Source organism: Haliotis asinina, chromosome 3 (assembly GCF_037392515.1).
Source record: "Haliotis asinina isolate JCU_RB_2024 chromosome 3, JCU_Hal_asi_v2, whole genome shotgun sequence".
Lineage (NCBI taxonomy): Eukaryota > Metazoa > Mollusca > Gastropoda > Lepetellida > Haliotidae > Haliotis > Haliotis asinina.
The window spans coordinates 12,174,216-12,200,897 of record NC_090282.1 but is presented as its reverse complement, the minus strand read 5'-3'; the positions used below and the strand labels follow the sequence as shown (position 1 = coordinate 12,200,897).

General features: G+C 41.7%; 1 protein-coding gene across 2 annotated transcripts in view; it reads left to right on the top strand.

Annotated features, from left to right (window-relative positions):
* Positions 1–26,682, top strand: part of LOC137277487 (uncharacterized) — a 67,135-nt gene that overhangs the window by 33,999 nt on the left and 6,454 nt on the right. For both annotated transcript variants that reach the window (XM_067809226.1, XM_067809225.1), the window contains exons 4-39: positions 902–987; positions 1,736–1,803; positions 3,120–3,304; positions 3,529–3,564; positions 4,034–4,147; positions 4,551–4,619; positions 4,896–5,135; positions 6,466–6,597; positions 8,373–8,612; positions 10,776–10,931; positions 11,810–12,049; positions 12,671–12,832; positions 13,236–13,484; positions 13,821–13,934; positions 14,697–14,933; positions 15,972–16,112; positions 16,438–16,674; positions 16,961–17,065; positions 17,922–18,035; positions 18,455–18,562; positions 19,200–19,307; positions 19,618–19,728; positions 20,294–20,417; positions 20,828–20,929; positions 21,249–21,298; positions 21,527–21,692; positions 21,852–22,123; positions 22,393–22,535; positions 22,807–22,963; positions 23,305–23,409; positions 23,728–23,856; positions 24,091–24,417; positions 24,673–24,939; positions 25,102–25,235; positions 25,492–25,708; positions 26,296–26,406. In XM_067809226.1, coding sequence (XP_067665327.1) covers positions 902–987; positions 1,736–1,803; positions 3,120–3,304; positions 3,529–3,564; positions 4,034–4,147; positions 4,551–4,619; positions 4,896–5,135; positions 6,466–6,597; positions 8,373–8,612; positions 10,776–10,931; positions 11,810–12,049; positions 12,671–12,832; positions 13,236–13,484; positions 13,821–13,934; positions 14,697–14,933; positions 15,972–16,112; positions 16,438–16,674; positions 16,961–17,065; positions 17,922–18,035; positions 18,455–18,562; positions 19,200–19,307; positions 19,618–19,728; positions 20,294–20,417; positions 20,828–20,929; positions 21,249–21,298; positions 21,527–21,692; positions 21,852–22,123; positions 22,393–22,535; positions 22,807–22,963; positions 23,305–23,409; positions 23,728–23,856; positions 24,091–24,417; positions 24,673–24,939; positions 25,102–25,235; positions 25,492–25,708; positions 26,296–26,406 — 5,556 coding nt within the window. The remainder of the gene's footprint in view (positions 1–901; positions 988–1,735; positions 1,804–3,119; positions 3,305–3,528; positions 3,565–4,033; positions 4,148–4,550; positions 4,620–4,895; positions 5,136–6,465; positions 6,598–8,372; positions 8,613–10,775; positions 10,932–11,809; positions 12,050–12,670; positions 12,833–13,235; positions 13,485–13,820; positions 13,935–14,696; positions 14,934–15,971; positions 16,113–16,437; positions 16,675–16,960; positions 17,066–17,921; positions 18,036–18,454; positions 18,563–19,199; positions 19,308–19,617; positions 19,729–20,293; positions 20,418–20,827; positions 20,930–21,248; positions 21,299–21,526; positions 21,693–21,851; positions 22,124–22,392; positions 22,536–22,806; positions 22,964–23,304; positions 23,410–23,727; positions 23,857–24,090; positions 24,418–24,672; positions 24,940–25,101; positions 25,236–25,491; positions 25,709–26,295; positions 26,407–26,682) is intronic.

Below are 26,682 nucleotides of genomic sequence, written 5' to 3'. Positions count from 1 at the left end.
ACACCACCCTTAAGTATGATTCACTTGTATATCACTGACCGTCTTCTATTTCCTGATGTTCGCGCCCATTGTGTATGTGTGAGTAAATCCACGTCTATCCAGTACGATCATGGCCCGCAGAGGTTAAAGAGCATGGAAGGGGTCGTCAATTAACGACAGTAATGGCATATGTGTCGGTTAGAGGGGGTGTAACGCGCGTATGTGTGAAACACCTCACTTCCTGCATGGGGAGTCAGATAGACAACGTGCTAACGATATTTCAAAGGTGAATCACGACGACTAATGGTACGGCGCGTTTGACCTTTGAAGACTGACCTTCATCTCTGCCAGACAATGTTGTGTCTCAGCACTGTAGACAATTACTGCGCGCGGAGCGGTAGTAATACATTTGAGATTTGATGTTGACGTGTAAAGGGCATATATCCTTTACTATGAACACGTGGCTCATGTATTAACGCGGCAAATTTGTAGTAGAGACTGCCTTTAAAGGGAAATAGACCTTGAAATATGCGTGGAAAAACATCACTACCATGTTTCGCCTGAAATGTCCTGTCAGTACAGTTAGAGCTATTTCAAATGAAAGGAAGATGTCTGTGTTTGTTATTTTTATTTACAATACCAGGTATCAGACAGTTTAGTATAACATAATCATTTCTTTCGTGTTATTGCAATGTAATCCTCGCTACTTTGTAAATAGAACAGATTTCAAGGTAAAATGTGTACATGAATAGATTTTTAATTTGCTTAGAGAGCACTGATGAAGAAATTGAGCATAAAATATTTTTAGAAGGGAGAGTGAGGTTTATCTGATTGTGACTAATGTTATGTCAATCAACTCTTCAAATATATTTCTTCATGTAGGAGTTCTGAAGATGTTGTTTTTGATTATTTATTTTTTCAGCACATATATCATACGATGGCAGTTTAACATTACAGCACGGATGGAAGGGTACGGAGAAAGAGTTAAACACAAACTTTTCAAGTGAGGTGAGCATATATCCGATGTAACAAGTGTAACATTTGTGTACTTAGTGTTCATTAATATCCATGTAATAATCGTGCTAGTTTTTGTTGCTCCGTCAGTTGTTGTGACGCAATATCTCCATACCAACAAACAGTTGTTCTCATAGTGCTATTGTTAAGTTTGCTGTTGATTCAAGTATGTGGCTGTCGGTGATTAATGGTGATCAAACGTGCCAGGGCCCGCTATCCAGAGACCCGTGATGATTCGGGTTAGAACTAGCCTTCGGTTTCACAAGCTTGTTGTAAAAGACGACTAACGGAATCTGGTGGTCAGGCTGACTTAGGTGATACATGTCACCGCATCCCTATTGATTGATGCTCATGATGTTAATCACTACATTGTCCGGTCCATCCTCGATTATTTACACAGCTGCATGTAAGTGTAATATCGCTGAATACGGCGTCAAACAACAAACAAAAAAGCGTAGGTTCGACTGTTTTTAGGCATGTCAGCACAATATACCTCGTTTGAATTTTTGGTTTTTGTTTGTATCCTCAGCCTATGATAGGGGTATGGCATTGTGCGTATGTTTTACTGATTTCCGTTCGCACAGGCAAGTACAATGTCGTCCACTAGTGTCCATGATAAACGTTCAGTATCAAATCCACGTTTTCGGATTCGCTCAAAGAACAAAATGTGGACTCAAACCCCTATGTGATAATTATATTGCTTGCTACAATATGAATCATGTTCAATTTGATGTTATTTCAGATGGATATCATAATAGAAGACACTCCTTTAGAGGAATCATACACAGGCTCTAATGTCCGGGGTTATAGGTAGGCTTAACTTGGATAATCTTAGTTGGTAAACTTACACACGTATATAACTAAGTGTAGTTGTCAGAAAATTTATGTATCAGAGGCGACTGACGGGATCGGGTGGTCAGACTTGCTGACTCGGTAAACACATGTCATCGTATCCTATTTGCCAAGACTGATGCTCATACTCAATTTTCATCACTGGATTCTCTGGTGCAGCCTCGATTGTTTGAAGACCGCCGCTATAAGACTGGATTATCAATGACCGCGGCTTAAGCCAACATACCCGTGAAGGTCCCGGGGTAGAATACCCCTTCAGCAACCCATGCTTGCCATAAAAGGCGTCTATGCTTGTCGTAAGAGGCGACTAACGGGATCGGGTGGTCAGGTTCGCTGACTTGGTTGACACATGTCATCGGTTCCCAATTGCGCAGATCGATGCTCATGTTGTTGATCACTAGATTGTCTGGTCCAGGCTCGATTATTTACAGACCGCGGCCATATAGCTGGAATATTGCTGAGTGCGACGCAAAACTAAACTCTCTCACTCTCTTAAACAAACAAACAATCTCCATGAATTCCGTTCCTGTCGAGCAAATGCTTCTTAGGGATTTCTGTTTAATAGTGTTGTTTCCTATTTCTAAATAGCATTACCTGTGAAGATCCGGGTTAGAATATTGGCCGGGTGGTCGGCTCTCAGACTTGGTTGACACATGTCATCCGTTCCCAATGACCGATTGTCATGCTGTTGATCACTGGATTATCTGATCCAGACTCGATTATTTACAGACCACAGCCATAAGGCTGGAATATTGCTGAATGAAGCGAAAAACTAAACTCACTCACTCACTGATTAGAACTTAAATGTGTGTACCAGATATGCCTCTCTCAGTTTGTATACTTGTATATGTATCACGGGTTTTCCTGAGGGGTCCCAAGAGTAGAACAACTGGTTGGAGAGCGGAGGATCGGTAGTTCGATTCCTGGCCTCGCATATATACATACAATACCAAGAGACCTTGAAACGTTACTTGTTGTGAAGGGGTAAAGAGAAGTCGACTCGGGTCGGAGGTCCATGTTGAAGGGGAACAAGGCATCTCAGTGTATAAACACTTTACAAGCACATACAGCTATATCTCATGTATAACGTATTGTTGATCGCATCATAAGTAAACCAAGTTAATGCACCTGCTTACTATTATCAATTGTATGATCTATTTGTAATGAAAGATAATAGCAACTGGCGAATATAGAATATTTATTTTGAGGATCTTACACGAGCGTCATATACATCGACACAGGACCTTTACAACAAATCTACCTCTAATTTGCAGTGAAGAAACTAGCAAGTTAGCATTCACTCTGTTTTTCACATCCGGGCTACTGGACTTCGAGGTGCCTACCCCTAGCCCGGGGGTGACCGACCGGCACGGGTACTTCATCGAGAACCAGCTCAGGGACTCCGTTGCCAGCAAGCACAGTTCCCTGGGAATAGATTCAAAAACTATAGAAATTATTGGTGAGAACCGCAAATGCTTAATCACATTTACCGTTTCTGTAATTTAAATTTTGTAAGAACGTATTTATGAGTGATATGAAGTTATTAGAGTTTGCACTTAAGTTATGATAGGTCAGGACGAGTAATATGCGCTTCTACATTCCGAAGTGTAAAGCCTTGCCCCCGCAATAAATTATCCAGAGTAATATATATAATTGCTTAATTTTTTTTTTCACATTATGCAGAACACATTCCAACTTCTTCATTATCATCCACGACAGGTAAGCCAGCGTTTATTAATTTTGATGCATTTCACATTGACAATGTCTAAAATTGAAGGAATTTCTGTATCTAAATTTCTCAGATGTACAGTGCTAACTTTAGTTCCAGAGAGAACAATGGCTGTTGTTGCCGCAAGAGTACAATGAGTACTATGGTTCGGAGAGTACAATCGTGCTTGTTGTTCTCAAGAGTACAATGATTGTTGTTGTTCTCTCTGATTCTATGGTCACTGTCGTCCCTAGATATATAATGGTTACTGCATTCATTATTGCCAATAACCCAGTATTACTACTGCCCCTGTGGTTTTAAGTCATAGATAAGCCTTGGCCGTGTGATTTTCAATACAATTTCAATGTATGTATTACCCTTTGGGAGCGTAAAGCAAAATATCTCATTCCAAGATGAAACGAATACCTCCAAGCTTCATTTCGATCATTTTGTTAGTCGGTATTTTATTGTTTCCATCAGCTTCATCAACATCAGATACGACATCCTCATCAATATCAGCATCAACATCAACATCATCATCATCATCATCAGCGGCACCGTCAACATCAACTCCATCCACAACAGCGTATCCATGTGAGTATACGTGTTCCCTAGGTGAAGGAGAGTGTGTCTGTGTGTATGTCTGTCTCTGTGTGCGTCTGTCTGTGTGTGTCTGTATGTGTTGTCACCGCTTGTCCAGGGGAAAGAACCGAGGAACTTTGTTCCTACCCCATAACAACAGTATGGTAGGAATGAGTGAAACTATATGGGACCAGTGTATATTGTATCCGAATTACATAAGACGATGTTCATAATGTTGATCATTGAAGTGTCTGGTCCAGATTCCATTATTTTGGGGGGGTTTTGGTTTTGTCTTTGTGCCTTTTTGTCATGCCTATTACGATGCCTATTAGTATTTCCGACTACAGGCATAGCCATTATTGACAGTGTATCTCTTCTTTCATGACATATAACGAGACCTTGTATTTCTCTGTAGCTTCAGCAGTTACAACACAAACGACGACAACATTAAAAAGTACTACTACTACTGTGCCGTTGCCGCCAAGTAAGTTTTATCCTTTTGTTGATTTATAAAATTATACTGATTTTACTAGGTACAAAATTGAAACAGTTAATTTTAAATCACGTTTGGCAGAAACGTTTAATAAAATCTGGAAAGTCATTTTCCAGTTCCTGGTTACACTTACTTCAACAAAGAGTACTGACAATTCATTTGTTATTGTTAAATCCGGACATTTGTTAATCCGGGCTGATGTCTGGCCGTCTGTCAGAAGCCATTTTTCCGTTTGAGGAATAAAACGTCATCTGCATCCTCTTCCAGCTCAGTGTTTCCCTCTTGCCTTCGAACTCTGCCGCAGTGTCGGTTACAACATCACGTACTTGCCAAACATGTGGGGGAGCAATACAGAAGACCAGGCTATCTCTCATTTCTACCAAATCGTCAACAACACCCTGCAATCTGAGTGCTCCCCTCTCACTCTGTTTTACTTCTGTGGACTTTTCTTCCCTGAGTGCAACATTTACCATCAATTCATCTACCCTTGTGTTGAAGTGTGTGAGGGTGAGTAGTCACGATATCACCGTTTTCTTACGTTACTGCACGTTATTACACATTACCACACGTTGTTAAACGTTATTACACGTCAGTACACGTTACTTCTCATTATTAAACGTGACGGCACGTCATTACTCGTTACTGCACGTTATTACACTTCACGTCACCACACGTTAGTACGGCGTGACTACACGTTGTTAAACGTTATTACCCGTTCATACACAACATTACACGTTACTGCACGTCATCACACCTTACTACACGTTATTACATGTCATCACACGTTACTACTGCACGTTACCATACGTTATTACACGTTAGCACCTCGTGTTACCAACGCGTTACTATAAGTTATCTCATTTTATAACACCTCATCTCAAATGGCAAAAGATTATCAAATGTCACAAGTCATCTGTCAGTTATGAGGGCCCTGTTGGTACAGATCACATGTTAGTTGTCAGTTATATTTGGTCAGTTGTAAACAGTCATTAGTTTCGACTTGTGAGTGTGAGTGAAAACAAAGCATTCTAAGGAAAGCTTTGGAAATACGAAATCGTCTGTGTGGGAATGGGAATTTTCAGTTTGTCTTCATGGAACCATGCAGGCAAACGGTTCTACTTTCGTTTCATAACATCAGTTACGCCCGACTACTTTGGTTTGTTTGTAGATGTAGCTATATATGTCATTTATTGCTAATTTTGGCGCGATTACATTAACGTGTTAAGTATGAACGTGTACTAAACAGGGTTAGTCTACCCCCATCTGGACCCTACGTAATGAATTCAATATCACCTATAGTGGTTGTATATCAATACTATCTATAGTCATCTGGTCACTCAATGTGTCATCTGTACAGGATATTCCATGATATCTGACATTTATATTGTCTTGTTAAAAAGGATCAGCAATCGGCGGAAATGCCTTATTTTACATGTGAAAAAAAGGACTAATATATTTTATTGTTTTTGGCATTACGCTTTTGCATAAGTATGTAAGACAGTTATATAGTTTACTGACGAATTTTATGTTACCCCCATCAAACCTAAACATTAAGTATTATGCTGTTATATAGGTATGTGTAAATTAACATTGTTTCGTTAAGTGACGTAGTTCACTTCATATTCATAACACCCGGGTTTCAAATACGTTGTTCGTTTGTTGGTATATTTATTTATTTATTTATTTATTTATTTATTTATTTATTTATTTATTTATTTATTTATTTATTTATTTATATGTAGAGCGAAAGGGGTAGCGTTAGTGATAAACGGGCTTTTCATACTTTTGAATATCTATTTACCCAACTAACTATTACACCTGATGACTCTTCTTTCAGCTGTCAACCGAAATTGCATCGAGGAAAACACCCTTCGCATTAACTGCAGCTTCTTCAACACCAGTAATCCATGTCTGTCACCACCGTCCTCGCTCACAACGACGGCAGCACCTGTCACCACCACTCGACCTGGTAAGCTGTAACCACTACAGTATCTCACAATGATTTATGGTCAGCCAAATGGACATGTGTTTCTCCCTCACGTGCTAAAAGAAGGAAAGAATTTGTTGATAGTTAGTAACACTTTGGTGATACCTGAAGTTGTTATTTTGATGTCGTTTTATTAGTGTTTTTTTTTGTAAATTAAGATAAAATGTATTCCTTTTCCATTGTTACATGTTGCATATACGTTATGCATTATTAATTACATACCACTGTTTCATGTGTCAACTTCAACACATTTGCTCGAAACTAAACAAAGACTGAGACCTTTGTACAAAGTTCATGCAACTTGCTGTACAGGACGTCAGAATTTAAACTTGCTGTATAGTTTGTAATAATGCTAGAAACATTGACCTACGAACTTAAGTAGCTAGTGTGGTTTCTTATACGTGAAAGGTCTTTGCTTCTTGCATACATACGAATTATCAAAATCAGCGTTAAAATTATTATTTTTACAACGAGCAAAGAGCAAGTCAACAAGGGTACATTTTTGAAAGTTAGTGATATGAGATCTCCGTATTCGAAAATAATCTTTGGTGAAACACTTGTTCCTATGTAAAACTCCATAAATCCTGTACATGTATGTGTTGAATGAATGTCTATTGGCATTAACAGGAATATATATGCACACTATGTAACGTGCTTGTTCATTTAGACAAGTTGGCCTAAATGACATTATTGCACCTTGTACTTCAGAAGGTAACTGAACGAGTATGTCACCTGTCCATTTGAAATATTAGTCCATCTTCTTCCAAGAAAGAAGATCAGATATTAGATATATGTTAATTAATAATTAGTATTGTCTTACACTGAAATGCATGCTTTGCAAAACACTACACGTTTGGTTTGGTGAATGCTACCTTACACCATGAGACAATCTGTATCAAGTTCGTAACGCTTTCCTTCATACTGAAACATTAAGTAAAACTGGAGTAAAAGTCATGAGAATGATAACCTAGATGGTCCATACACGTAAAACTGTAGGTGTTTTATACATGATTATAGAAATGTAGCTCAACATGTGAAACGCCCTTGTTAAAAAATTTCAAACACGCGTGTCATCTAGATTGGAATTTTAGGCGCGACGGGGCAGAAACCACACTGTATAGAATAGCTTGGACTCGAAAATACCTTATGTCCAATGAACCATGATCAATCTTTCCATATAAGACAGTGACTTCCGCAAACTGCATATATTACCCGAGGAAGGATCAAAGGTTACCGTTTGATGGCCGACGTGGTGCGCCTATTGTTCGCGGCCGGAAGACGAGCTCTCGCTGCAGACAGGAGTGTTTACTCTGCATCAATATAAATATGATATTAATAAGGACAAGGCCGACAACAACTATTTACCACCTGACCGAATTTATATACACTCTTGATGTTTGTAAATATTTGTGTCGTCTTGGTTTCTAAAGTAAACGTTTAACTTTCGAAGTGACTGGACTCTGCTCTGTTAATGGGGTATGATTAATGCCTCGATGCTGTATGAGGACCACTCCTGTCCTTGAACGTCATAAACTGCAGTTAAAGCTTTGTTAAAACAGCAACAGGATTTCTAAAATTACTGACAAACCCTAAGACGGAGGTATTTAACATCATCTGTAAGATCGTCATGTCATTCTCAACGACTCACCTTAGGATTTCAAGTAGCGCAATGGCCAACCTGCTGCCCTTTGTCCAGATAATGAACTTCATGAAGCTTGTACTAGGTGTTCATGATAACTCCATCACGACTTTTGCAGACTCTTGTACAGCTTTGACGTTGGACACTTGCAGAAATGTTGGCTACAACAGGATTTTTCTTCCAAATATCATGCTTCATAGTTCTATGGGGGATGCTGTGAACGGGTTCAACATGCTTCCGGAAACAATCGTGAGCTCCAATTGTTCCCACCTTGTGACTTTCTATCTCTGTGGATTATACTTCCCCGAGTGCAGCGAGGATGGAGAACCGTTATATCCTTGCAAGTCTGTATGTGAAGGTATGGGAGACAGAAATACATTGTGCTTTTATTGTATTATATCTATCATATAGAATGCTGATGTCTACAAACAAACTCTTTGTAACCTGCCATATGATTATATACCATGGTCTTTCTTCAAGAGAATATATTTTACTAGGAGTCCACTGAACTCTAAAATAATTGTGCAAGTCTAGATTATTTAGAAATAATCAAGCTTCTGGATTTCATTGATTTTCATGATCTTGTTGATATGTATTTTTCTAGGACTAAATGCTAAACAAATGAATTATTTCCGACGTTAAATACAGTTAGACGACGTACGGTTTGAAATATATACTTCGCGTTACAGTTTCGAAACTGCAGTCAATTTCAAAATTACTTCTGAATATCTTAAATACGAATAGTTTGAATTGACTAATAACATGTATCATTTATAAAGAGTTTTTTTATCCTCTCCTAAAATTCAATTATAATTTTATCAAAGGAAGAAAGGTGTTACATCTCGTGTGAGAATGTTTGTTAATGTCAGGTGTGATAGAGTGTTGAGGGAGGACGTCTGATGCTGCCCATCATTCAACAGCAGCAATATTTTAAAACTGGCATGATCAATATTTTCTCTGAGTTAAATAATAATACTTGAATGTGAAAGGAGAAAGACAAATATATCACACCCATTTAAAACCGTATGGCGACATTAACTTTTTGTGTGACAGTTTTAGACAGTATCCATGTGTAAGTAGGGTACTTTAACTGTATTTCTTATATCTTGTATAGTAAACGTAGTATTTCAATCATGGACAAGTGAGGGAGTTTGGTTTACCACCGTATTGAGCAGTTTTTCACTCATTCTAAACCGTTGTGCGTTCGGTAGTACGGACATATGTGCACCATGCTTGTGTAACCTACGGGTATATGTGTACCACGCTAGTATAAACTACGGGTATACGTGTACCACACCTGTGTAACCTACAGGTACATGTGTACCACACCTGTGTTACATACGGGTATATATGTGCCACACCAGTGTAACCGACGGGCACATGCGTACCGCGCTTGTGTGACCAACGGGTACATGTTTACCACCAGTGATCGAAATAACGGCCTGCCCGACAGCCCGTGGCCGGTAAATTTTGAGTCGGGCTGCCTGGAAATCCTCTCAATCAGCCTGATTGTCTGGCTGAAATTTCTAAGGTTGACCTACTTTCAGTTCGCTCTCAGGACGATCATTCCATTTTAATTGTCATGTCATATTTTGATTTAAGAAAGATGAATGAAAGCTACGAGTACATTCCTTAATTATACATGGTCAACTCTTCAGCCACTGAAGATAGCAATAGGACACAAAAATTAGCTGGCGTAGGAAGCTACGCTATGACCGGATATCTGTAGTCACATGGTTCAATAACAACAAATCAAAGAGAGGGTTACTTACTCGTTTGTACTTGTTTCAAAATGGCATCATTTTTGTAAGTTATTGCAAAAAGGTAAGTTAAACAGGTGGGCAGGCAACTTTCAAGATGGGCAGGCAATATGTATGGGCCACCAGCCCGGCTGTCAGGTTGAGTTGAAAAATTATTTCAATCACTGTTTACCACACCTGTGTTACATACGGGTGTATATGTACCATACCTGTGTGAATTACGGGTATATGTGTATCACACTTGTGTAACATATGGATATATGTGTACCACACTTGTGTAACCTGTGAGTACTACATGTGTACCACACCTGTGTACCCTGGGGGTACATGTATGTCACGCTTTTGTAACATACGGGTATATATGTACCACACCTGTGTACCCTGGGGGTACATGTTTACCGCACTTGTGTAACCTATGGGTGCACGTGTAACACGCTTGTGTAACCTACAGGTACATGTGCACTACGCTTGTGTAACCTACGGGTACATGTGTACCCTAGCTGTATAACTTGCGGGTACATGTGCACCACACTTGTTTAACCTACAGGAACATGTGCATCACATATGAAGAATATTGTTTGAATGTGTGGTATGAAGAATATATCTGTCATTTCCTGCACAATCATTTTTCTAACTTCTAAATATCTTCAATATATTTACGCACACACGCACGCGCGCGCATGCACTCACACTCACTCATACACACACTGACAGATGTGCACTGTATAGCTGTTTACTCTGCTTGCCTGTCTTGTTGGTAGAGCTTGCTGCAACTTGTGGGTCGTCCGTTACGATGTTTGGTTGTGACTTCCATGACAGATACGACAACTGCATCGCTGCACCAACAACAACACCAACACCAAGTACAACTACAACTATTACCACGACCACTACTGCCGCAACTACAACAACACCAGGTAAGAACGTCTTCATCTGGAACAAAGAAAATTAAAGATGGCTTACTCAGTGACACGGTGATACAGTTAATTACTCATTTTCCACCAGTATGAAACAGAATCATATATTAAATGTTTGGTATTGTTTCATTTATATAACCCTTCGAAATCAAGCACCTCCCGATATACAAAATGTCTGATGTACCAAAATGTCCGATGTCGGAGTATTAGTATTGAGAAACTAGATATGGCCCCTAATGTAACACAGCACGCCTCACACAACACGAGCGGAAGGTTATTGGCGTTAAGTTCGGCGTTCTCACATCGCTACTTCGCGACTAGTAAGAAGCATACAAATAAGCACAATTATTTCAAGCGTGATTTTGTTTTGTTTTTAGCAATATTCCAACAATATCATGGCGGGGAACTCGCATTAGCTTCACACATTGTACCCATGTGGGGATTCAAACCGGGTCTTCGGTGTGACGACCGGAATTTTTCACCTTTACGCTACCCCACCACCCCAGATTATTGCAAAAATATGAAAGCTTCTTATAGTTTGTATTAGTATTATTCTTACTATTATTTGACGCCTTATAGCTGGAATATTGCTGAGTGCAACACTCGTAATAATCGTGCTTATTTAGTGTGCGTGTTACTAGTCACTCACTAATTTTATTATTCGATTTTGTAATTATTTGTGGTGCATGAATGAACACCGGCTGACAGCCTACCTGTAGTTAATTACAGGCATGATATATACATATCTGGCTTGTTGATATACCATCTAAAAGTGGAAATATAACCATTTGTTTGAGGGTTTTTTGTTGTTGTTGTGTTTGTTTTGTTTCATTTTTAGTTTTTTTATTTTAGTTTTTTTTGTTTTTGTTTTGTTTCAGATAAATGCATCGTGTTTGAAGAAGAGTTGTGTAACAGGATCGGATTTAACAGGACGCTGCTGCCCAATGTATTCAGAATAGGGACAATAGATGTTGCCAAGGGGTATTTCGCCCAATTTCCGAAGAGTATAGTCCAAGCAGAGTGCTCCCCCTTGACAGAATTTTATGTCTGTGGTTTAATTTTTCCAAAATGTGGAGATGACGGCCAGATGCTGCAGCCGTGTAGAAATGTGTGTCAAGGTAACATAAATACGGTATAAATCAGCGAGAAGTACATTTAAAGATAAGAGTAGTCCTTTGCCAGCTAAGATCACATGTTAGCAGTATTCCAACGAATGTTTCACCCAGAAATAGGATGAACTTAGTGTTCCCTTCAGACGTGACACGCAAACAGTTTGACAGCTAATCTATAACAGCATCTTTCAGTCATGTGTGTTTCACCACTAGTGAAACATGTATATTGCTGAATTTACAAGTAAGCCTCGTTCTCGTCGAAACAGCGACTTCGTCGAGTCGTCCGTAAAACGAACAGCCTCGTTGTGGGATCTTTTGGGAGTCATGACGTTGCATCATCTAAAATGTTTATACTTCTCAAAAGAAGTTAAGAATCACTAGAGTATTTCGAATTAATACATCTAAACCTTGCCTTAATATGACACTAAACTTAATATGCAATATGTGGGCGATCCTTAACTTTATTGAGTAATATACATACGGTTTTCTGATAACTATAGGTATTTAAAGATAAACGTTTAGAAAAGCGCCTCCATGTTGGAGTATTTTAAACCAGTATTAATGGTCGGGTGGAAATGATACATCGCTGAAACATATATTATTCCAACATAATTCTTTTCCTGATAGCGATTCGGCGAGACTGTACTACGTCGGTGTCCATGTTCGACTGTGAAGGTCAGATGTTCAGCGACACTAACTGCCTCAAGCCTCCACCTGAACTACTTACAACAACAACCACATCGGCAACAACCACCTCGACAACCACAACAACAACGACAGTCCATCCTGGTAAAGAGACGATGTTTAGATAATGATATTGTATAGATAAGGTCTCGAACCCTGAAATCTCAATTCTATGATAGAATTATAATCAGTAGTCAACAGACTGTTTTGTTAGTTAAAAAGCGTTTCGTATCGGAAACTTATTTTCAAAATGACAGTGGACAACTTTTTCACTTCATGTTTGACAGCAGGCAAAAACGCTGCGGACATAGTGGGCATAGATTTGGTGAATGAGGGGCTTCCGTTAAAATCCGGGCACTCCGGCGGGAACCAGACTCTCCCCTTAGCATTCAAATCAATAGATAGCCTTGGAACAAACGTTCTCATGGCCTTTATAGATATCAACGTGATGATTATAACTTGTCACGACCTTCTTCGTTTATATTGGTTTATGTATGTTGTTTTTCAGCGGTTTGTACAAACATGGCACCGTTTACCAAATGTGCAGATTTGGGGTATAACACGACTATATTTCCAAATCTGTTTGGAGATAGAGCCATGGATACTGCAGTTGCAAACTTTGATTATTTTGCGGGACCAAGTCTTCAGAATAACTGTTCCTCCATCGGACTCGACTTCTTCTGTGCCTTGCTCTTCCCTAGATGCGAGGAAACACCCGGCTTCAAAGGGATGCAACCTTGCAAAGACTTCTGTGACGGTACGGCACCATATGCTTTAAGAAAGTGTCCTCGGTTTCCATTTGATAAATGACTCTTAATACACCCTTGAGTACTTTTGGGCTTAACAGTATTTCTAATAATATACTGAACAGCAAAAGAAACGCAATTTACATTTCTTTGGCTGTTCAGTATATATCTATGATGGTGTGCTTTAATCTTGATTTAACGCTTCGGTGATACGAACGGGTACAATCAGGGTTCGGAGCTATGCCGAGAGGATCCCTAACAGTTCTGTACGACACAATGTTGTTGGCAGAGATGTCTAACTTAGCCAGTAACAGTTTTTACCCTAATTACCCGTTTCATTCTTCCAGCTGTGGTTGAAAGCTGTGCGAGTTACCTGCCCTTTCCATTTGATTGTAACTTCCTTCCCACCGACCCGAAGAAGTGCATCGGAGCTCCCTACACCCCACCAACTCGGGGACCACGTAAGTGACCGGGCTCATGCTATAAACCCTTACTGTTTCGCAACTTATGTCTAGCATGGTGTTCTTTTGTGGACAGAGATACGGGTGTCTGTCTTTATAACCCTTACAGTTTCACAGCTTAAGTGTAACATGGGGTTCTTTAATGGACAGAGATACAAGACATGTTCGTGCCTGACTGGAGTCAGTAGGAACGCAGGGTTAGCATAGTGGTTAATGTGCGCTCGTTACTCCGAAGCCCCGGGTTCGATTCTCCACATGTGTACAAGTTTTAAGCCCATCTAAGGTGTCTCCGCGGTGATGTTGCTTGAAGATGGTTTAAAGGCCGATTCACTGACTCACTCCGGTTTGTCAAGACGTATCATTTGTTCGCGGACATTCCGGTCGGAATAACGTTGGTTGCCCTGGTAACGATATCATGAGGATATTGTGTTAGGGTGTGACCTGCCTGATTGATGATCACAGCGACATAACAGTGTGGATCGTTGCTCCTGTTATCAACCTTTCTCTTTTTCCGGAAGGACAGGAATAACATTTCAGGGCACCATGATGAAGGTGGATGATGAAGATGAATGCTGCTGCTGCTGCTGCTGCTGATGATGATGATGATGATGATGATGATGATGATGATGATGATGATGATGATGATGGTTTAGTACATGGGACATCATATGTAATACGATGCTGTGTGAATTCCCCTATATTGTATTTGACCCCGCTATAACCTATGTTGGATTCTAATATCTAAACCGTTATGTGTTACAGCTATTTGTGTGAACCAGACGTTTGGTTATTGTCGAGAGGAAGGGTTCACCAACACCCGCCTCCCCAACTGGTTCTCAGAGACAGCCTCGGGGTCTGTGGTTGCTTTCAACCAATATGGCAAGTCCACTATAGAGTCCGGCTGTTCCTACATGGCCAAGTTTTTCTACTGTGGAATATTTTTCCCTCAGTGTGAAGAGGACGGAAATGTCACCTTACCTTGCAGAAGCGTGTGTGACGGTAAGATGCAGTTACTGAGGGGAGGGGCAAGAGTTTTTAAATAACAAACATACTACAAAGAACGCATCGTCATCTTACCTATGTCCTTTGCATCAGTAACAGGCTCGTGTCTTGTGCGTCCGTTTTACCTGTTTCAGATGGATCAGCATCTTATCTTTTTCTTAAGCGTCACCATGTCACATGTGTCTCATGTGTCAACATGTCACCTGTGCATCATGCGTCACCATGTCGCCAGTGTCTCATGCGTAAACATGTCACCTGTGTTTCATGCGTCAACATGTCACCTGTGCATCATGCGTCACCATGTCGCCAGTGTCTCATGCGTAAACATGTCACCTGTGTTTCATGCGTCAACATGTCACTTGTGCATCATGCGTCACCATGTCGCCAGTGTCTCATGCGTAAACATGTCGCCTGGGTCTCATGCGTCAACATGTCACCTGTGCATCATGCGTCACCATGTCGAAAGTGTCTCATGCGTAAACATGTCACCTGTGTTTCATGCGTCAACATGTCACCTGTGCATCATGCGTCACCATGTCGCCAGTGTCTCATGCGTAAACATGTCGCCTGGGTCTCATGCGTCAACATGTCACCTGTGCATCATGCGTCACCATGTCGCCAGTGTCTCATGCGTAAACATGTCACCTGTGTTTCATGCGTCAACATGTCACCTGTGCATCATGCGTCACCATGTCGCCAGTGTCTCATGCGTAAACATGTCGCCTGGGTCTCATGCGTCAACATGTCACCTGGGTCTCATGCGTTTTTAGTGCCACCATTTCACCTCTGTCTTACTGTCTCTTGTCTCCACGCTTCATGAGTGTTATATGTCTGGTCACCTGTGTCTTTTGCGTCATCCTGTGTCACCTTACGATGTGGGAAATTCAAGAATATGGGGTTGGGTTCTTTCAGTTCTGATCCTTATTGAATATTCAGACGTTACCCATGGTGTCGATTTCCACACCTCACTTGTCACATTTTTTCAAAGAATGTTTGTGTGTTTTATTTGATGGTAATTATCAATCAATGTTTCAGAAATGACAGCTAAGTGTGGCTCGGTGTGGAGTTTCCCTATGGACTGTCGAGTGTTTCCCAATGACACAGAAAAGTGTCTTCACCCCCCGGCGCCACCCACTACAACCACAGCTGTGGCCCCCTCCACAACTCAGCCCTTGGGTAGGTACTCCACATATATTGGCACCAGTATAGTCCACTAATATAGAAAATGTAAATGTGTTGATGAGGACAATGGGTATCAAATCCATGGACAACGATTGTTGAAGATTGTGGGTGTATCAGCAATTAATTTTCTGACTCACGTGATTTCACGTTTGGGGTTGATGATGACAGTGGCTGCTCGAGCCTGGTCTTTCAATAGGTCGATGGTTTTACACATTTGGACATGTAAAGGCAATGGAAGTGCACTTTCTTCAGAAAGCGACTGCTTTGCGCAACTGTATGGAAGCCTGAATGTTTCTGATGACTTACCCCATATTCACAGCTGGATGTCGACGGATGACAGTCGATCTGTGCAAGGTGTTCGGCTACAACGTCACCTACCTCCCCGACGGCTGGGCCTACACGTCCCTGGAGGAAGCCTTCAAGGCGTACGAGACGTACGGGGAAAGAGGCGTGGCTCTCGGGTGTTCACAGAAGGCCATGTTTTACTTCTGCTCCGTCTTGTTTCCACCGTGTGTTAACGGCAAGAAGCAGAAGCCATGTAGGGACGTATGTCAAGGTAAGACTGCTGGTCTGCGAGCGTAACAAACCTACATTCAAACTCTGACATGGACGAATTACCACACTGTCTTTGCAATCCAGGTTTCCAAGTGATCCAATTCTAAGTCATGTTCCATTAGCGTGCCATGATCCAATAATCATATGTTCTAGTTGATGTGGTGTTTCTGCAGCCTATGTCTCGTGGGGCATCCATGTCTCATTAAGCTGACACCGTGTAATGAAACTCTGAAAGAGACGTCGTACTCGCTACAATCCCACGAAATTCATCCGAGTCTTTATTGTAGACATCAACGACAACTGCCTGTGGACGAAGGACTTGTTCCGGCAAGATTGTGACATCCTGTCTGATCCTAACGAAAGCACCTGCATCAGACCTGAGCCAAAAACACGTATGTATTAAGTCTTTCAAGGGCATTTAGAAGTGGAAAGCATAAGCAAAGCCAGATTTATGGACATCCACTTCTTTATTGTGGATAACACAACGTTTCGGAGCGTTTGCTTGCTCCTTCATCAGGCTTATATATACCTCCCTTGGTGCTCCCTACTATTCACTTGGTGATTGAGCTAGGATACGCTCCGAAACGTTGTGTTATCCACAATAAAGGAGTTGTCATCCTTAAATCCTACTTTTCTAACACGTGCGTAATGCATCCTCTGACCTGAACCAACCACAAGTGATGTAGTCCCGTTGTTTTATGATGTCTTCATCTTGTTGAATAGCATCTCGGGAACATTCTCCTGCCCCACTGTTTTCCACAGACACGACCTCCGATAGTAATTTTGTCCCAGCGATATTATGTACAATATAGAATACCCACAGTGAGAGCGAGTGAGTGAGTGAGTGAGTGAGTGAGTGAGTGAGTATGGTTTTCCGAAGCTTGTAAAAATATTCCAGCAATATCACGGTTGGGGATGCCAGAAACTGGCTTCATGCATTATACCCATGTGGGGAATCGAACCCGGGTCTTCAGTATAACGAACAAACTACCTAACCACTAGACTAGCCCACCGCTCTTTACGTTAGCACGTAAGGGAATATTCATAATAATGTAAAATCAAATCTGAAATCCAGAGACTTCCTCGACAGTGTAGTTGGGTGTGTATTACTATAGTCTTTGCATGCTCTTCTCCATGGAGAGTATACTACGTGTGTAGATGAGACACAGGTATGCTGTAGTTCCACAATACATTCCACTGCTTAGTGGCCTATTACCTGGCCCTGAATATTCCCTCTCTGTTTCACAGCATGTAGGTCGGACGAATTCTCATGTTTTGGCACGAATAAATGTGTCCCGAAGTACTCCGTCTGCAACAGAAACAATGACTGTGGGGATTGGTCGGATGAGAAGAATTGTCCGGGTAGGTGTTGAGTCTTGTATTTCTACTCCTTTCAACACAATCTTGTTTTCAACGAATCACTCAAAGTATGGCAAATCGCAGTCTTTTTCAAAGAACCTAAGGTAGTTGCTGAGATTTGTGTGTCTGTAACTACATTCGGTTACCAGTCTGTCGACATTTTCGCTAAAATACTCCAATGCAAAGGTATGACAGGCAATATTTCTGAATGCAAAACCAGTCGTTTTTGAACTTTTTTGTGAACACAAATGTAATTCCGAAAGTTATTATTCCCACGTTCGGGTGACACGTTCCTATATTAGTTCTATTTAGTTTTGATTGATCCATCGTTTAAATGGTGTTCGATAAAAGTGTTTGGATTCGACTCAACGGTGGGTTGGCGTGGCGATTGCTTCACTGTAGATTCTATTCATGCTTTGCAGCCTGCAATGAGTTCCAGTACAGGTGCGAGATGGGATTCTGCATCAAGTCCTATCAGAGATGTAATGGCGTAGTGGACTGTCCAGACCGGAGTGACGAGATCAATTGTAGTGAGTGAACAAACCATGAGAGATGTATATGGAGGTTCACCTCGCAGTACAACATATAGGATGTTGGTATATGAGACACATCCAAATATTTTACACTTGAGTCCATTAAGTCAATCTAATCTACTAAACATTCCGTCATGTAAGTGGTTATTATGACTAATTGTATTCAGAGGCTGAGCACCTTGTGCCTGGATACAAAACTTCTCCAAACATAACGCAACGCCTGTTTAAAGTCTACTTAATATATAGCACTTATTTATGCTGTAGTATTTGTTACACCGGACTTTCTTGGGTCATGTCTATTTGCTACACCGAACCCATTTTTGGCACTTATACGCACACGCCTAAAAGTCTGCAAAATGTGGCGTTCAACTTTATTTGCTCATCATGTACTATGTCCTGCCAAACAGATAAATGTGCGCCAATAGTGCAGAATGTACGCCAACAACTGGGTCAACTGTTTGTCCAAACCCCACACATGTTCATTACAGCATGTGTTGGTGTACAAACGGCTGACCTGTGTGGGCCTACTGAACATATTATGTCTTGTCTTTGTTCATTCCGATACAGGTTGATGGAGTGATAATACTGATGTTCATTTGGTAGATATACAGTGTGACTGTGTTCTACTTTGCAGCGTGTAGTAACGGACAATATCCCTGCACTGATGGGACCTGTATAATGTCGGAGTGGGTCTGTGATGGCGAGAACGACTGCAGCAACGGAAAGGATGAAGCAGACTGTGGTATGTCACGATGACCTCATACACGAACTAATGGTCAAACGGTGTGAAGTAGGACCGCGTCAACAGAACATAATTGTCATGACTGAACGAATTTACCATTGGGGCGTCATCAGCTAAGACAGGACAAGATGCGAAAATGATTTTCAGGCAAAGAATCTGAAACGATCATAGGCTGTCTTCTTAACTACCAATCCTACTAACGCCTGTCAACTAACAAAGGCGATTTATTTGCTCTACAACATTTAGGTCATTGTCAATGCAACCTGACTGAAATATGTCAAGTGGTATGTGCATTTTCTCTCATTTGCAGGTGCGTGCAGAAGGTCGGAGTTTGCCTGTCGGAGTGGCGAGTGTCTGCCGCTAGACCAACACTGTGACGGCACTCCTCAGTGTGTGGACCACTCCGACGAGAGCCAATGTAGTAAGTTGGACTAATGCTTATATGTTTATATTGCTTGTATTACACCACTGGCACTTAAGTCTGGGTATAAACTGATGGAGCAACCTTTGTTTTTGTAACGCGTACAATAAGTCGCCGTTACGCAGAATGCTGGTATTTGTGGTTTCCGGCTAAAACACAAGAGTTTATGACCTGTGTCATAAGGACATATACCATGTATATTACTGTTTAAACATTGGTAACGTCTTAATCCTTTCCTAGGACGTAGGTATTTTATGACACACACTTAGGTTTGACTGTACGTTATGAGAGCTGAGTCAGAAGTTTAAATATACGTCCTCATTTACGGATATATTTTCTATTTCAGTCTTTGCTCCTGAAGAAAAGCGTCCCTTCAGTCTGAGATTCGTCCTCATTTACGGATGTATTTTCTATTTCAGTCTTTGCTCCTGAAGAAAAGCGTCCCTTCAGTCTGAGATTCGTCCTCATTTACGGATGTATTTTCTATTTCAGTCTTTGCTCCTGAAGAAAAGCGTCCCTTCAGTCTGAGATTCGTCCTCATTTACGGATGTATTTTCTATTTCAGTCTTTGCTCCTGAAGAAAAGCGTCCCTTCAGTCTGAGATTCGAGCAGGAAGGTCTAATTCCAGTGTGTGCCTCGAACTTTAACGCAAGTCTGGCAGACCTTGCGTGCAGGAAGCTCGGACACACGTGAGTAGACAGCCCGTCACATTAGTATGTTCACCCCGAATTAGCGGCATCCAATAACTCCATACTGCACAAAACTGTGTCTTAGGGGCATCAGAATCAGCTAGAAAGGAGTAGCTCATTATGTATGCTGGAGATGAGACCACAATAAACCATCTTTCTGTCTGTCTCCTGTCTATCCGACCTCAATGTGACAATCATTGATGAGTGGAACTGCTGTTCAACTCTGCTTGAAACTTCCAGCTGTTTTCACTTCAGTTTGCTTTGTGGAGTTGTAGCTTTGAGATTAAGTAGCGTATGGCGATGGGTAAAACGTTTCTCCTGGTAGTAATACCAACGAAGAGAGTGGTGTGGAATCTTGAATTGTATGACATAGTTGTAGTACCTTTATCAAATATATATACCCTTTGCAGGGGTCATCAAGAATGGCGGACGGTCAGGCATGTTGTATTTGCCTATGCAGTCATTGACGGTGTGGGGCCAGAGACCACGGTCATCGGTCGTGCCACAATCAGGTACAGAACTAACTCCATCCTCAACAACACTGACATCGTCTACAACAACACTTACAGCAACACTTATACTATCTCCAACAATAGCGTCTTTATGTCTTATTCTGTTTTGATCCTTCAGACAAAGTGACTTTATGCAAAGGACGATGGTTAAATATTTAATTGTTGGTGTCTATCACTCAAAAAAGCCGTTTCTTCTTTAGAGAGGTAAGGCCGAAGTCATATTTTGATACACTGTGTATTTATATCGTACATGAGCGATTTGTTTATTTTTTATGTCTATATCAGCATATGTATCATCCATCCATTATTCTTTTCACAGAGGCAGCTGCCCTGGTTCGTCCGCTGTAGTTTTAAAATGTCACCCTAAAGGTATAATACTCACAGCATAACTCTTTAAAAGGAGCTATAATAAAGGATTATATGTATTCACTATGAATTGGGTGGTGTAGGGTAGCCTCGTGATTTTAAGTCCTGCTTCCAAGATGGTTAAAGTTTGTTGCTGGTCCCCAGCCTTTTCTTGAATGTGGCTATAAGCAATAACCTGTATGCCAAACTGAATATTGTTATTTAAACTGTTAATCTGGTGACTGTTTGTAGAGTGTGGACATCCCAAACCCCACCGTGTCTCCTACATCGTCAACGGCAACAACGCCATCGACGGAGAGTGGCCCTGGCAGGCCTCCATACAAAGGAAGGGAAAGCACTTCTGCGGCGGCGCCCTCGTCAGTCCCAACTTCATCGTTACGGCAGCTCACTGTGTAGAGTACGTACTCATGGGAAGACACGAAAGAACATAATAAAGCTTGATATTATTCGTCAGAATTATTTCAATGTCTTACAGTTTTGAACCGGTCCAATCTGCAAATATATAAGGAATGTATTTTGGCTTTAAAGTTGTCCTGACCAATGGCATCTATTGCAGGGCGTACACAAGTGACCACAGGAACATTGAGGTGGTTCTTGGAGCGTCCAACGTCAGTGCTAAGGAACCGCAGCAACAACGCTACAAAGTCAAGAGTCTGACCATCCACAACCACATCTACCACCAGAAGAACGACATCGCCCTTGTCCAGATCGACGGCACTGTCAACTATACTGACTACATCCGGCCTATATGTCTTCCCGGCAAGGACGACGTGTTCACCAAGACTACCAAGTGTTACGCAGCCGGATGGGGAATGACCAAAGCAGACGGTAAGGGTCCCATTTACTTACATGCGCACGTTCGGGCGTGTAAACGTTTGGCATACCTAACGTTTTAGCGTACGCATGAAACGAAAGGAGTGTTATGGTGGTGGTGGAGCGAAGTAGTGTGTACACGGGATGCGTCACAAATGAAATAGTCGATGGCGCTCTGCTGTTTTCCGGCATGTATCACTGGTTCATTTTGGCGAAAGTTTGGAATATTCAGAATTGCCATGGTGTTGAAACTTGTTACAGTGGGAGTACATCTGATGTTGCAGGTCCTGCCTCCCAGTGGTTAAAGGATGCCAAGATGCGGCTGTGGAACACGGCCAAGTGTAACGGGTCCTACGCCTGGAACGGCGCCATCAGCGAGACCCATCTCTGTGCCGGCTACTACTCCGGCCTCATCTCCATCTGCGTGGTCAGTATTTGTTCTTGCACACCAAAAACATCTACACATATTCATGAATGAAAGGAACAAATTCTATACATGTAACCCTGTTGTGTAAATTATTTTGAATATTCAGGGCCTCTATTCTCGATATTATCACAACCCTATAGGATGCCCTAACTTCTGCAGTTCGGATCTGTCTTCGCTAGGACACTTTCATGAATAGGCACCCAGATCAATGATGGTTTACCCACATGCGCAAAAGTATATTCACTTACTTGTAAACATGACCTGTTTCCAGGGTGACAGTGGCGGTCCTTTGATGTGCCAGACTAATGACAACAACTGGAAGTTGGTGGGTGTGGCCAGCTACGTGGCCAGAGGTTGCAACGTCCCCGCTCGCCCATCTGTCTTCAGTGACGTGAACGTTTTCAAAGAGTGGATTGAAGACAAAATAGGTATACCACACAGTAGGCTACTCGGCTATGACGTGTGTTGTATCTTTTAAAAACGTTGTAACTATTTGTGATGGAATAAAACTAGACGTTAATTCTTAATTATTTGAAGAAAAGATGTGACCAAGTAACTGTTCTTGCAGGAGCCCGTTATAACTGTCGGCATGTCTTATTCAGTTTATGATGACTTGGCTGACACGGAGTCATGTTGATAGCATTATGTTTTATGGATTGTTTAGTCCCTCTAGGTTTCTTTAGAGCTCAATGTATGCGTGTGTCTTTTCATATTTCCAGAATTGTTTCCCGTGTAACGTGCTTAGAACATTGTCTTGGTGATGTTTCAGAGTGCAAGTTCCGCTGCAAGAATGGCAACTGTATATTTGACCGGGAGAAATTGTGTGACCGGAAGAACGACTGTGGAGACAACTCGGACGAGATCGAACTCTGTAGTATGTTCAGTTTTTAGTTTACAAGAGTCATTTAATATAATACTGGCCGAGGCATACGCTGCGACCATCCAAAGGGCATGTTTTAACTATACTACCCATCAAAGGTTTGGACTCACTGTGTGTCTCTGTGTCTGTGTGTGTGTGTGTGTGTGCGTGCGCGCGCGCGCGCAAAATCTAGTTTAGAACAATTGACTGAAGTAAGTGACTACAGTTAATCTAACGATGGGTAATATATATTTCTCAAATACAACTTGCTGAGATTTCGCAAATACAGAGATATTATGTGGTCTGTATAAAGTGTGCACTGTCCCCTTTCAGACACATCTGTCAACTGCACGTTTGATGACAAGTTCCTGTGCGGTTACAACGGCAGCTGGCATCTGCGCACTCAGAGTGACTACGACAACCGTTACCCTCTGTACGACCACACCCACGGCGCCTATCCAGGTACGTGTTGACTATTCCACGGTTACATGACCTCTTTTATAGAGTTAGCAGCTCTCTCCGAACACTGTAGAATAAATTCAGCTCGATCCATCTTTATTCAGAAAACACTAAGAATCGTTATGTGCTGATGTTTGTGATGCGAAGTGTCATACTTGTTTAATTTTGTGGCATCCATCACCTTTGTCACAGATAAATTAGTGATTCAGCAATTGTCACATCCTTTTGTTCTTCAAGGTATGTTTATGATCGCCAAGTCTCGCGGGAAGGCCCTTGCGTCCCCTCGTTTCACCATCAACACCACCCACTGTGCCAGCTTCTACTACCACATGCGGGGACCAGTAACTGGCGGACTTCAGGTGTGGACTCACAGACTACCGGAACAGGGCCAGAATGACTGGTTACCTGTCTTCCGTAGAAACCAGTACATGGGCGAAGACAACTGGGTGCGGGGGGAGTTCACAATCACCCCTGAATCCTATGAGATTGTCTTCTTCTCGGATGAGCAGGGTAGGATCGCTGTCGATGATTTCATGCTGGCGCCAGGAGCCTGTGCCAACAGTGGTAGGTTTTTTACTGATGAGTACATTGTTTGAACTGCGGCGTCTAGTATTGTAGTATTATATCTTCTTATGTGTCCACGTCAATCTGTTGAATATATGAATATCACAAAACTTAACGCGTGACTCTTGTTAGCAAATGCATTCAGAAAGACAACACAGGTCCATATTCAAATGTATTTTGTGGTGACCTTAAAAATATTGTTGCTTAGTGCTAATCTCAAAACTAGGGTATAAGTCAGCGTTTGTTCATCTGCAGGTTGCCCTGACGACATGGTGGCGTGTACTTCCGGTCTCACTCTGCAGTGTATCAAGAAGAGCATGCAGTGCAACATGGTGGCTGACTGTGAGAAGGGAGAGGATGAGTCGAGTTGTACGGCGCCATCTTTGTCATGTGACTTTGAGAGCGGCCTGGAGTGTGGACTGAGACAGGCGACGGATGATGACACACATGCCGAATGGAGGATGATGAATGCCTCAAGCTCGGATAGAAAGGTCACTGACAATACCTTCCGAAACGAATCAGGTAATCCGGTCTGTGAGTGAAACCCAATAATCTTTCCCATAATCATGTCGGCCTTCAACTGTCCGGTTAGACATTCTCTCCATAAGACGGAGACAGTTGTTCTATTCGTAAGTGTGGTAAGATATAGCCCTATATATTTACAGATTGTAATTGTGTCTTCAGGTGTGATGCTCCTCCTAGACACGAACTATCTTCTGGAGGACAAGGAAGTGAAGATGCACCAGAATCTCATTCTCAACCAGCCCAACAGCTGTCTCAAGTTCAGTTACTACAGTAACTCACCAGGTTCCATGCAGGTAATGCAACACCTTCAACACAGACTAGTATCCCTATGTACGTTAGTAATCACCTTTTCGTAGTTTGACACTGGGTAATATAGATCACTTAATGACCTATAGGACGTACGGTTTGTTTGGTTGTTCCTGGCGGTGTAAATAATTGAGTCTGGTCCACACAATCCAGTTATGAATAGCACACACATTCTAGCTGACAGTTTAGCTGATCTAAACAGAGGAATATGTAGATAATATTGACTTCTCTCTCTCCACACAGATTACGTACACAAGGAACGGTTCCGGTGTTGCCAATCTCCTATGGAGCATCAAGAACAGGCGAACCCTTGGCTGGGCGAAGACGCAGGTGGACATCCCCGTATCCGGCAGCATTAAGCTGGAATACACCGTCATCGGTGGCGTATACGACCTCACCTACAAACCCTTCATTGCAATAGATGACATTCACATAACTGAAGGAAGCTGTGGTCTGTTTGGTGAGTGCCTGAGGTTCCAGCAAGGCCTTAACAGCAAAATGATATGCGTTTAAGGGACTGTTCATACTCTAATGCTAGGGGAGGTGATGATACGTTTATGGAGTAGCATAGTAAGTGACACCCACCCACCACCACCCTCTGCATGTAATGTACAAAATCAATTTCCCCCACCCGACCCCACCCGACCCCACATTTTTCAGCATAACTCTTTAATATTTAATGTAAAATATTGCTGACACCTCCCACTCCCCGCTACCTCGACAAAACAAAATGGGTGATCCACCACCGACTCACCTTAAAATCATCATCACTCCTAATTCTCCCTCCCTAAATTCTGAAGTTGTCCTTATTGAAACTTTCTTTTATTATCATATAAGATGTTGACACCGTTTTGAGTCCACAAGATGCGTAAATATATTATTTGTTCAACAAGTTTGGTTACTTCGAGAATGCACCTTTTGATAAAATAAGTTGCGTTTGAATTTACAAAAAGATTATGAACTGTTTCCTCCCATACCAGAAGATAAACGTCAGACATGTTTTCTTTGTCAGTACAATTACGTGTATGGGTTTGTTGTGTTGACCAGACTGTGAGCCAGACCTGATGCCATGTACGTCTGAGAACTATTGTCTACCAATGACCAGTTTCTGCGACCGTCGTGTTGACTGTAATGACGCGAGTGACGAAGCCGGATGTAGTGAGTTGTCTCCCTTCATTTAGTGTATTTGCTCGCCCTTAGTAAAGTTTATGGATTTGTACAAATATGTTTTTAAGTAATTGTTTGGAGAGTGTGTGACGTCAGCAGATATCTCCTGAAATTTACCGATGGAATATATCGCGTGTAATGTCTCAGACACCTTCAACAGATGCGGTGAAATCGCAACTGAGTTGTCTTTCTCGCTGTGAAATATATTAGTATAAAAAGTAGGCGATCTGAAAGTAAGTCACGATTATCTGGAAGCGGTATCATTTG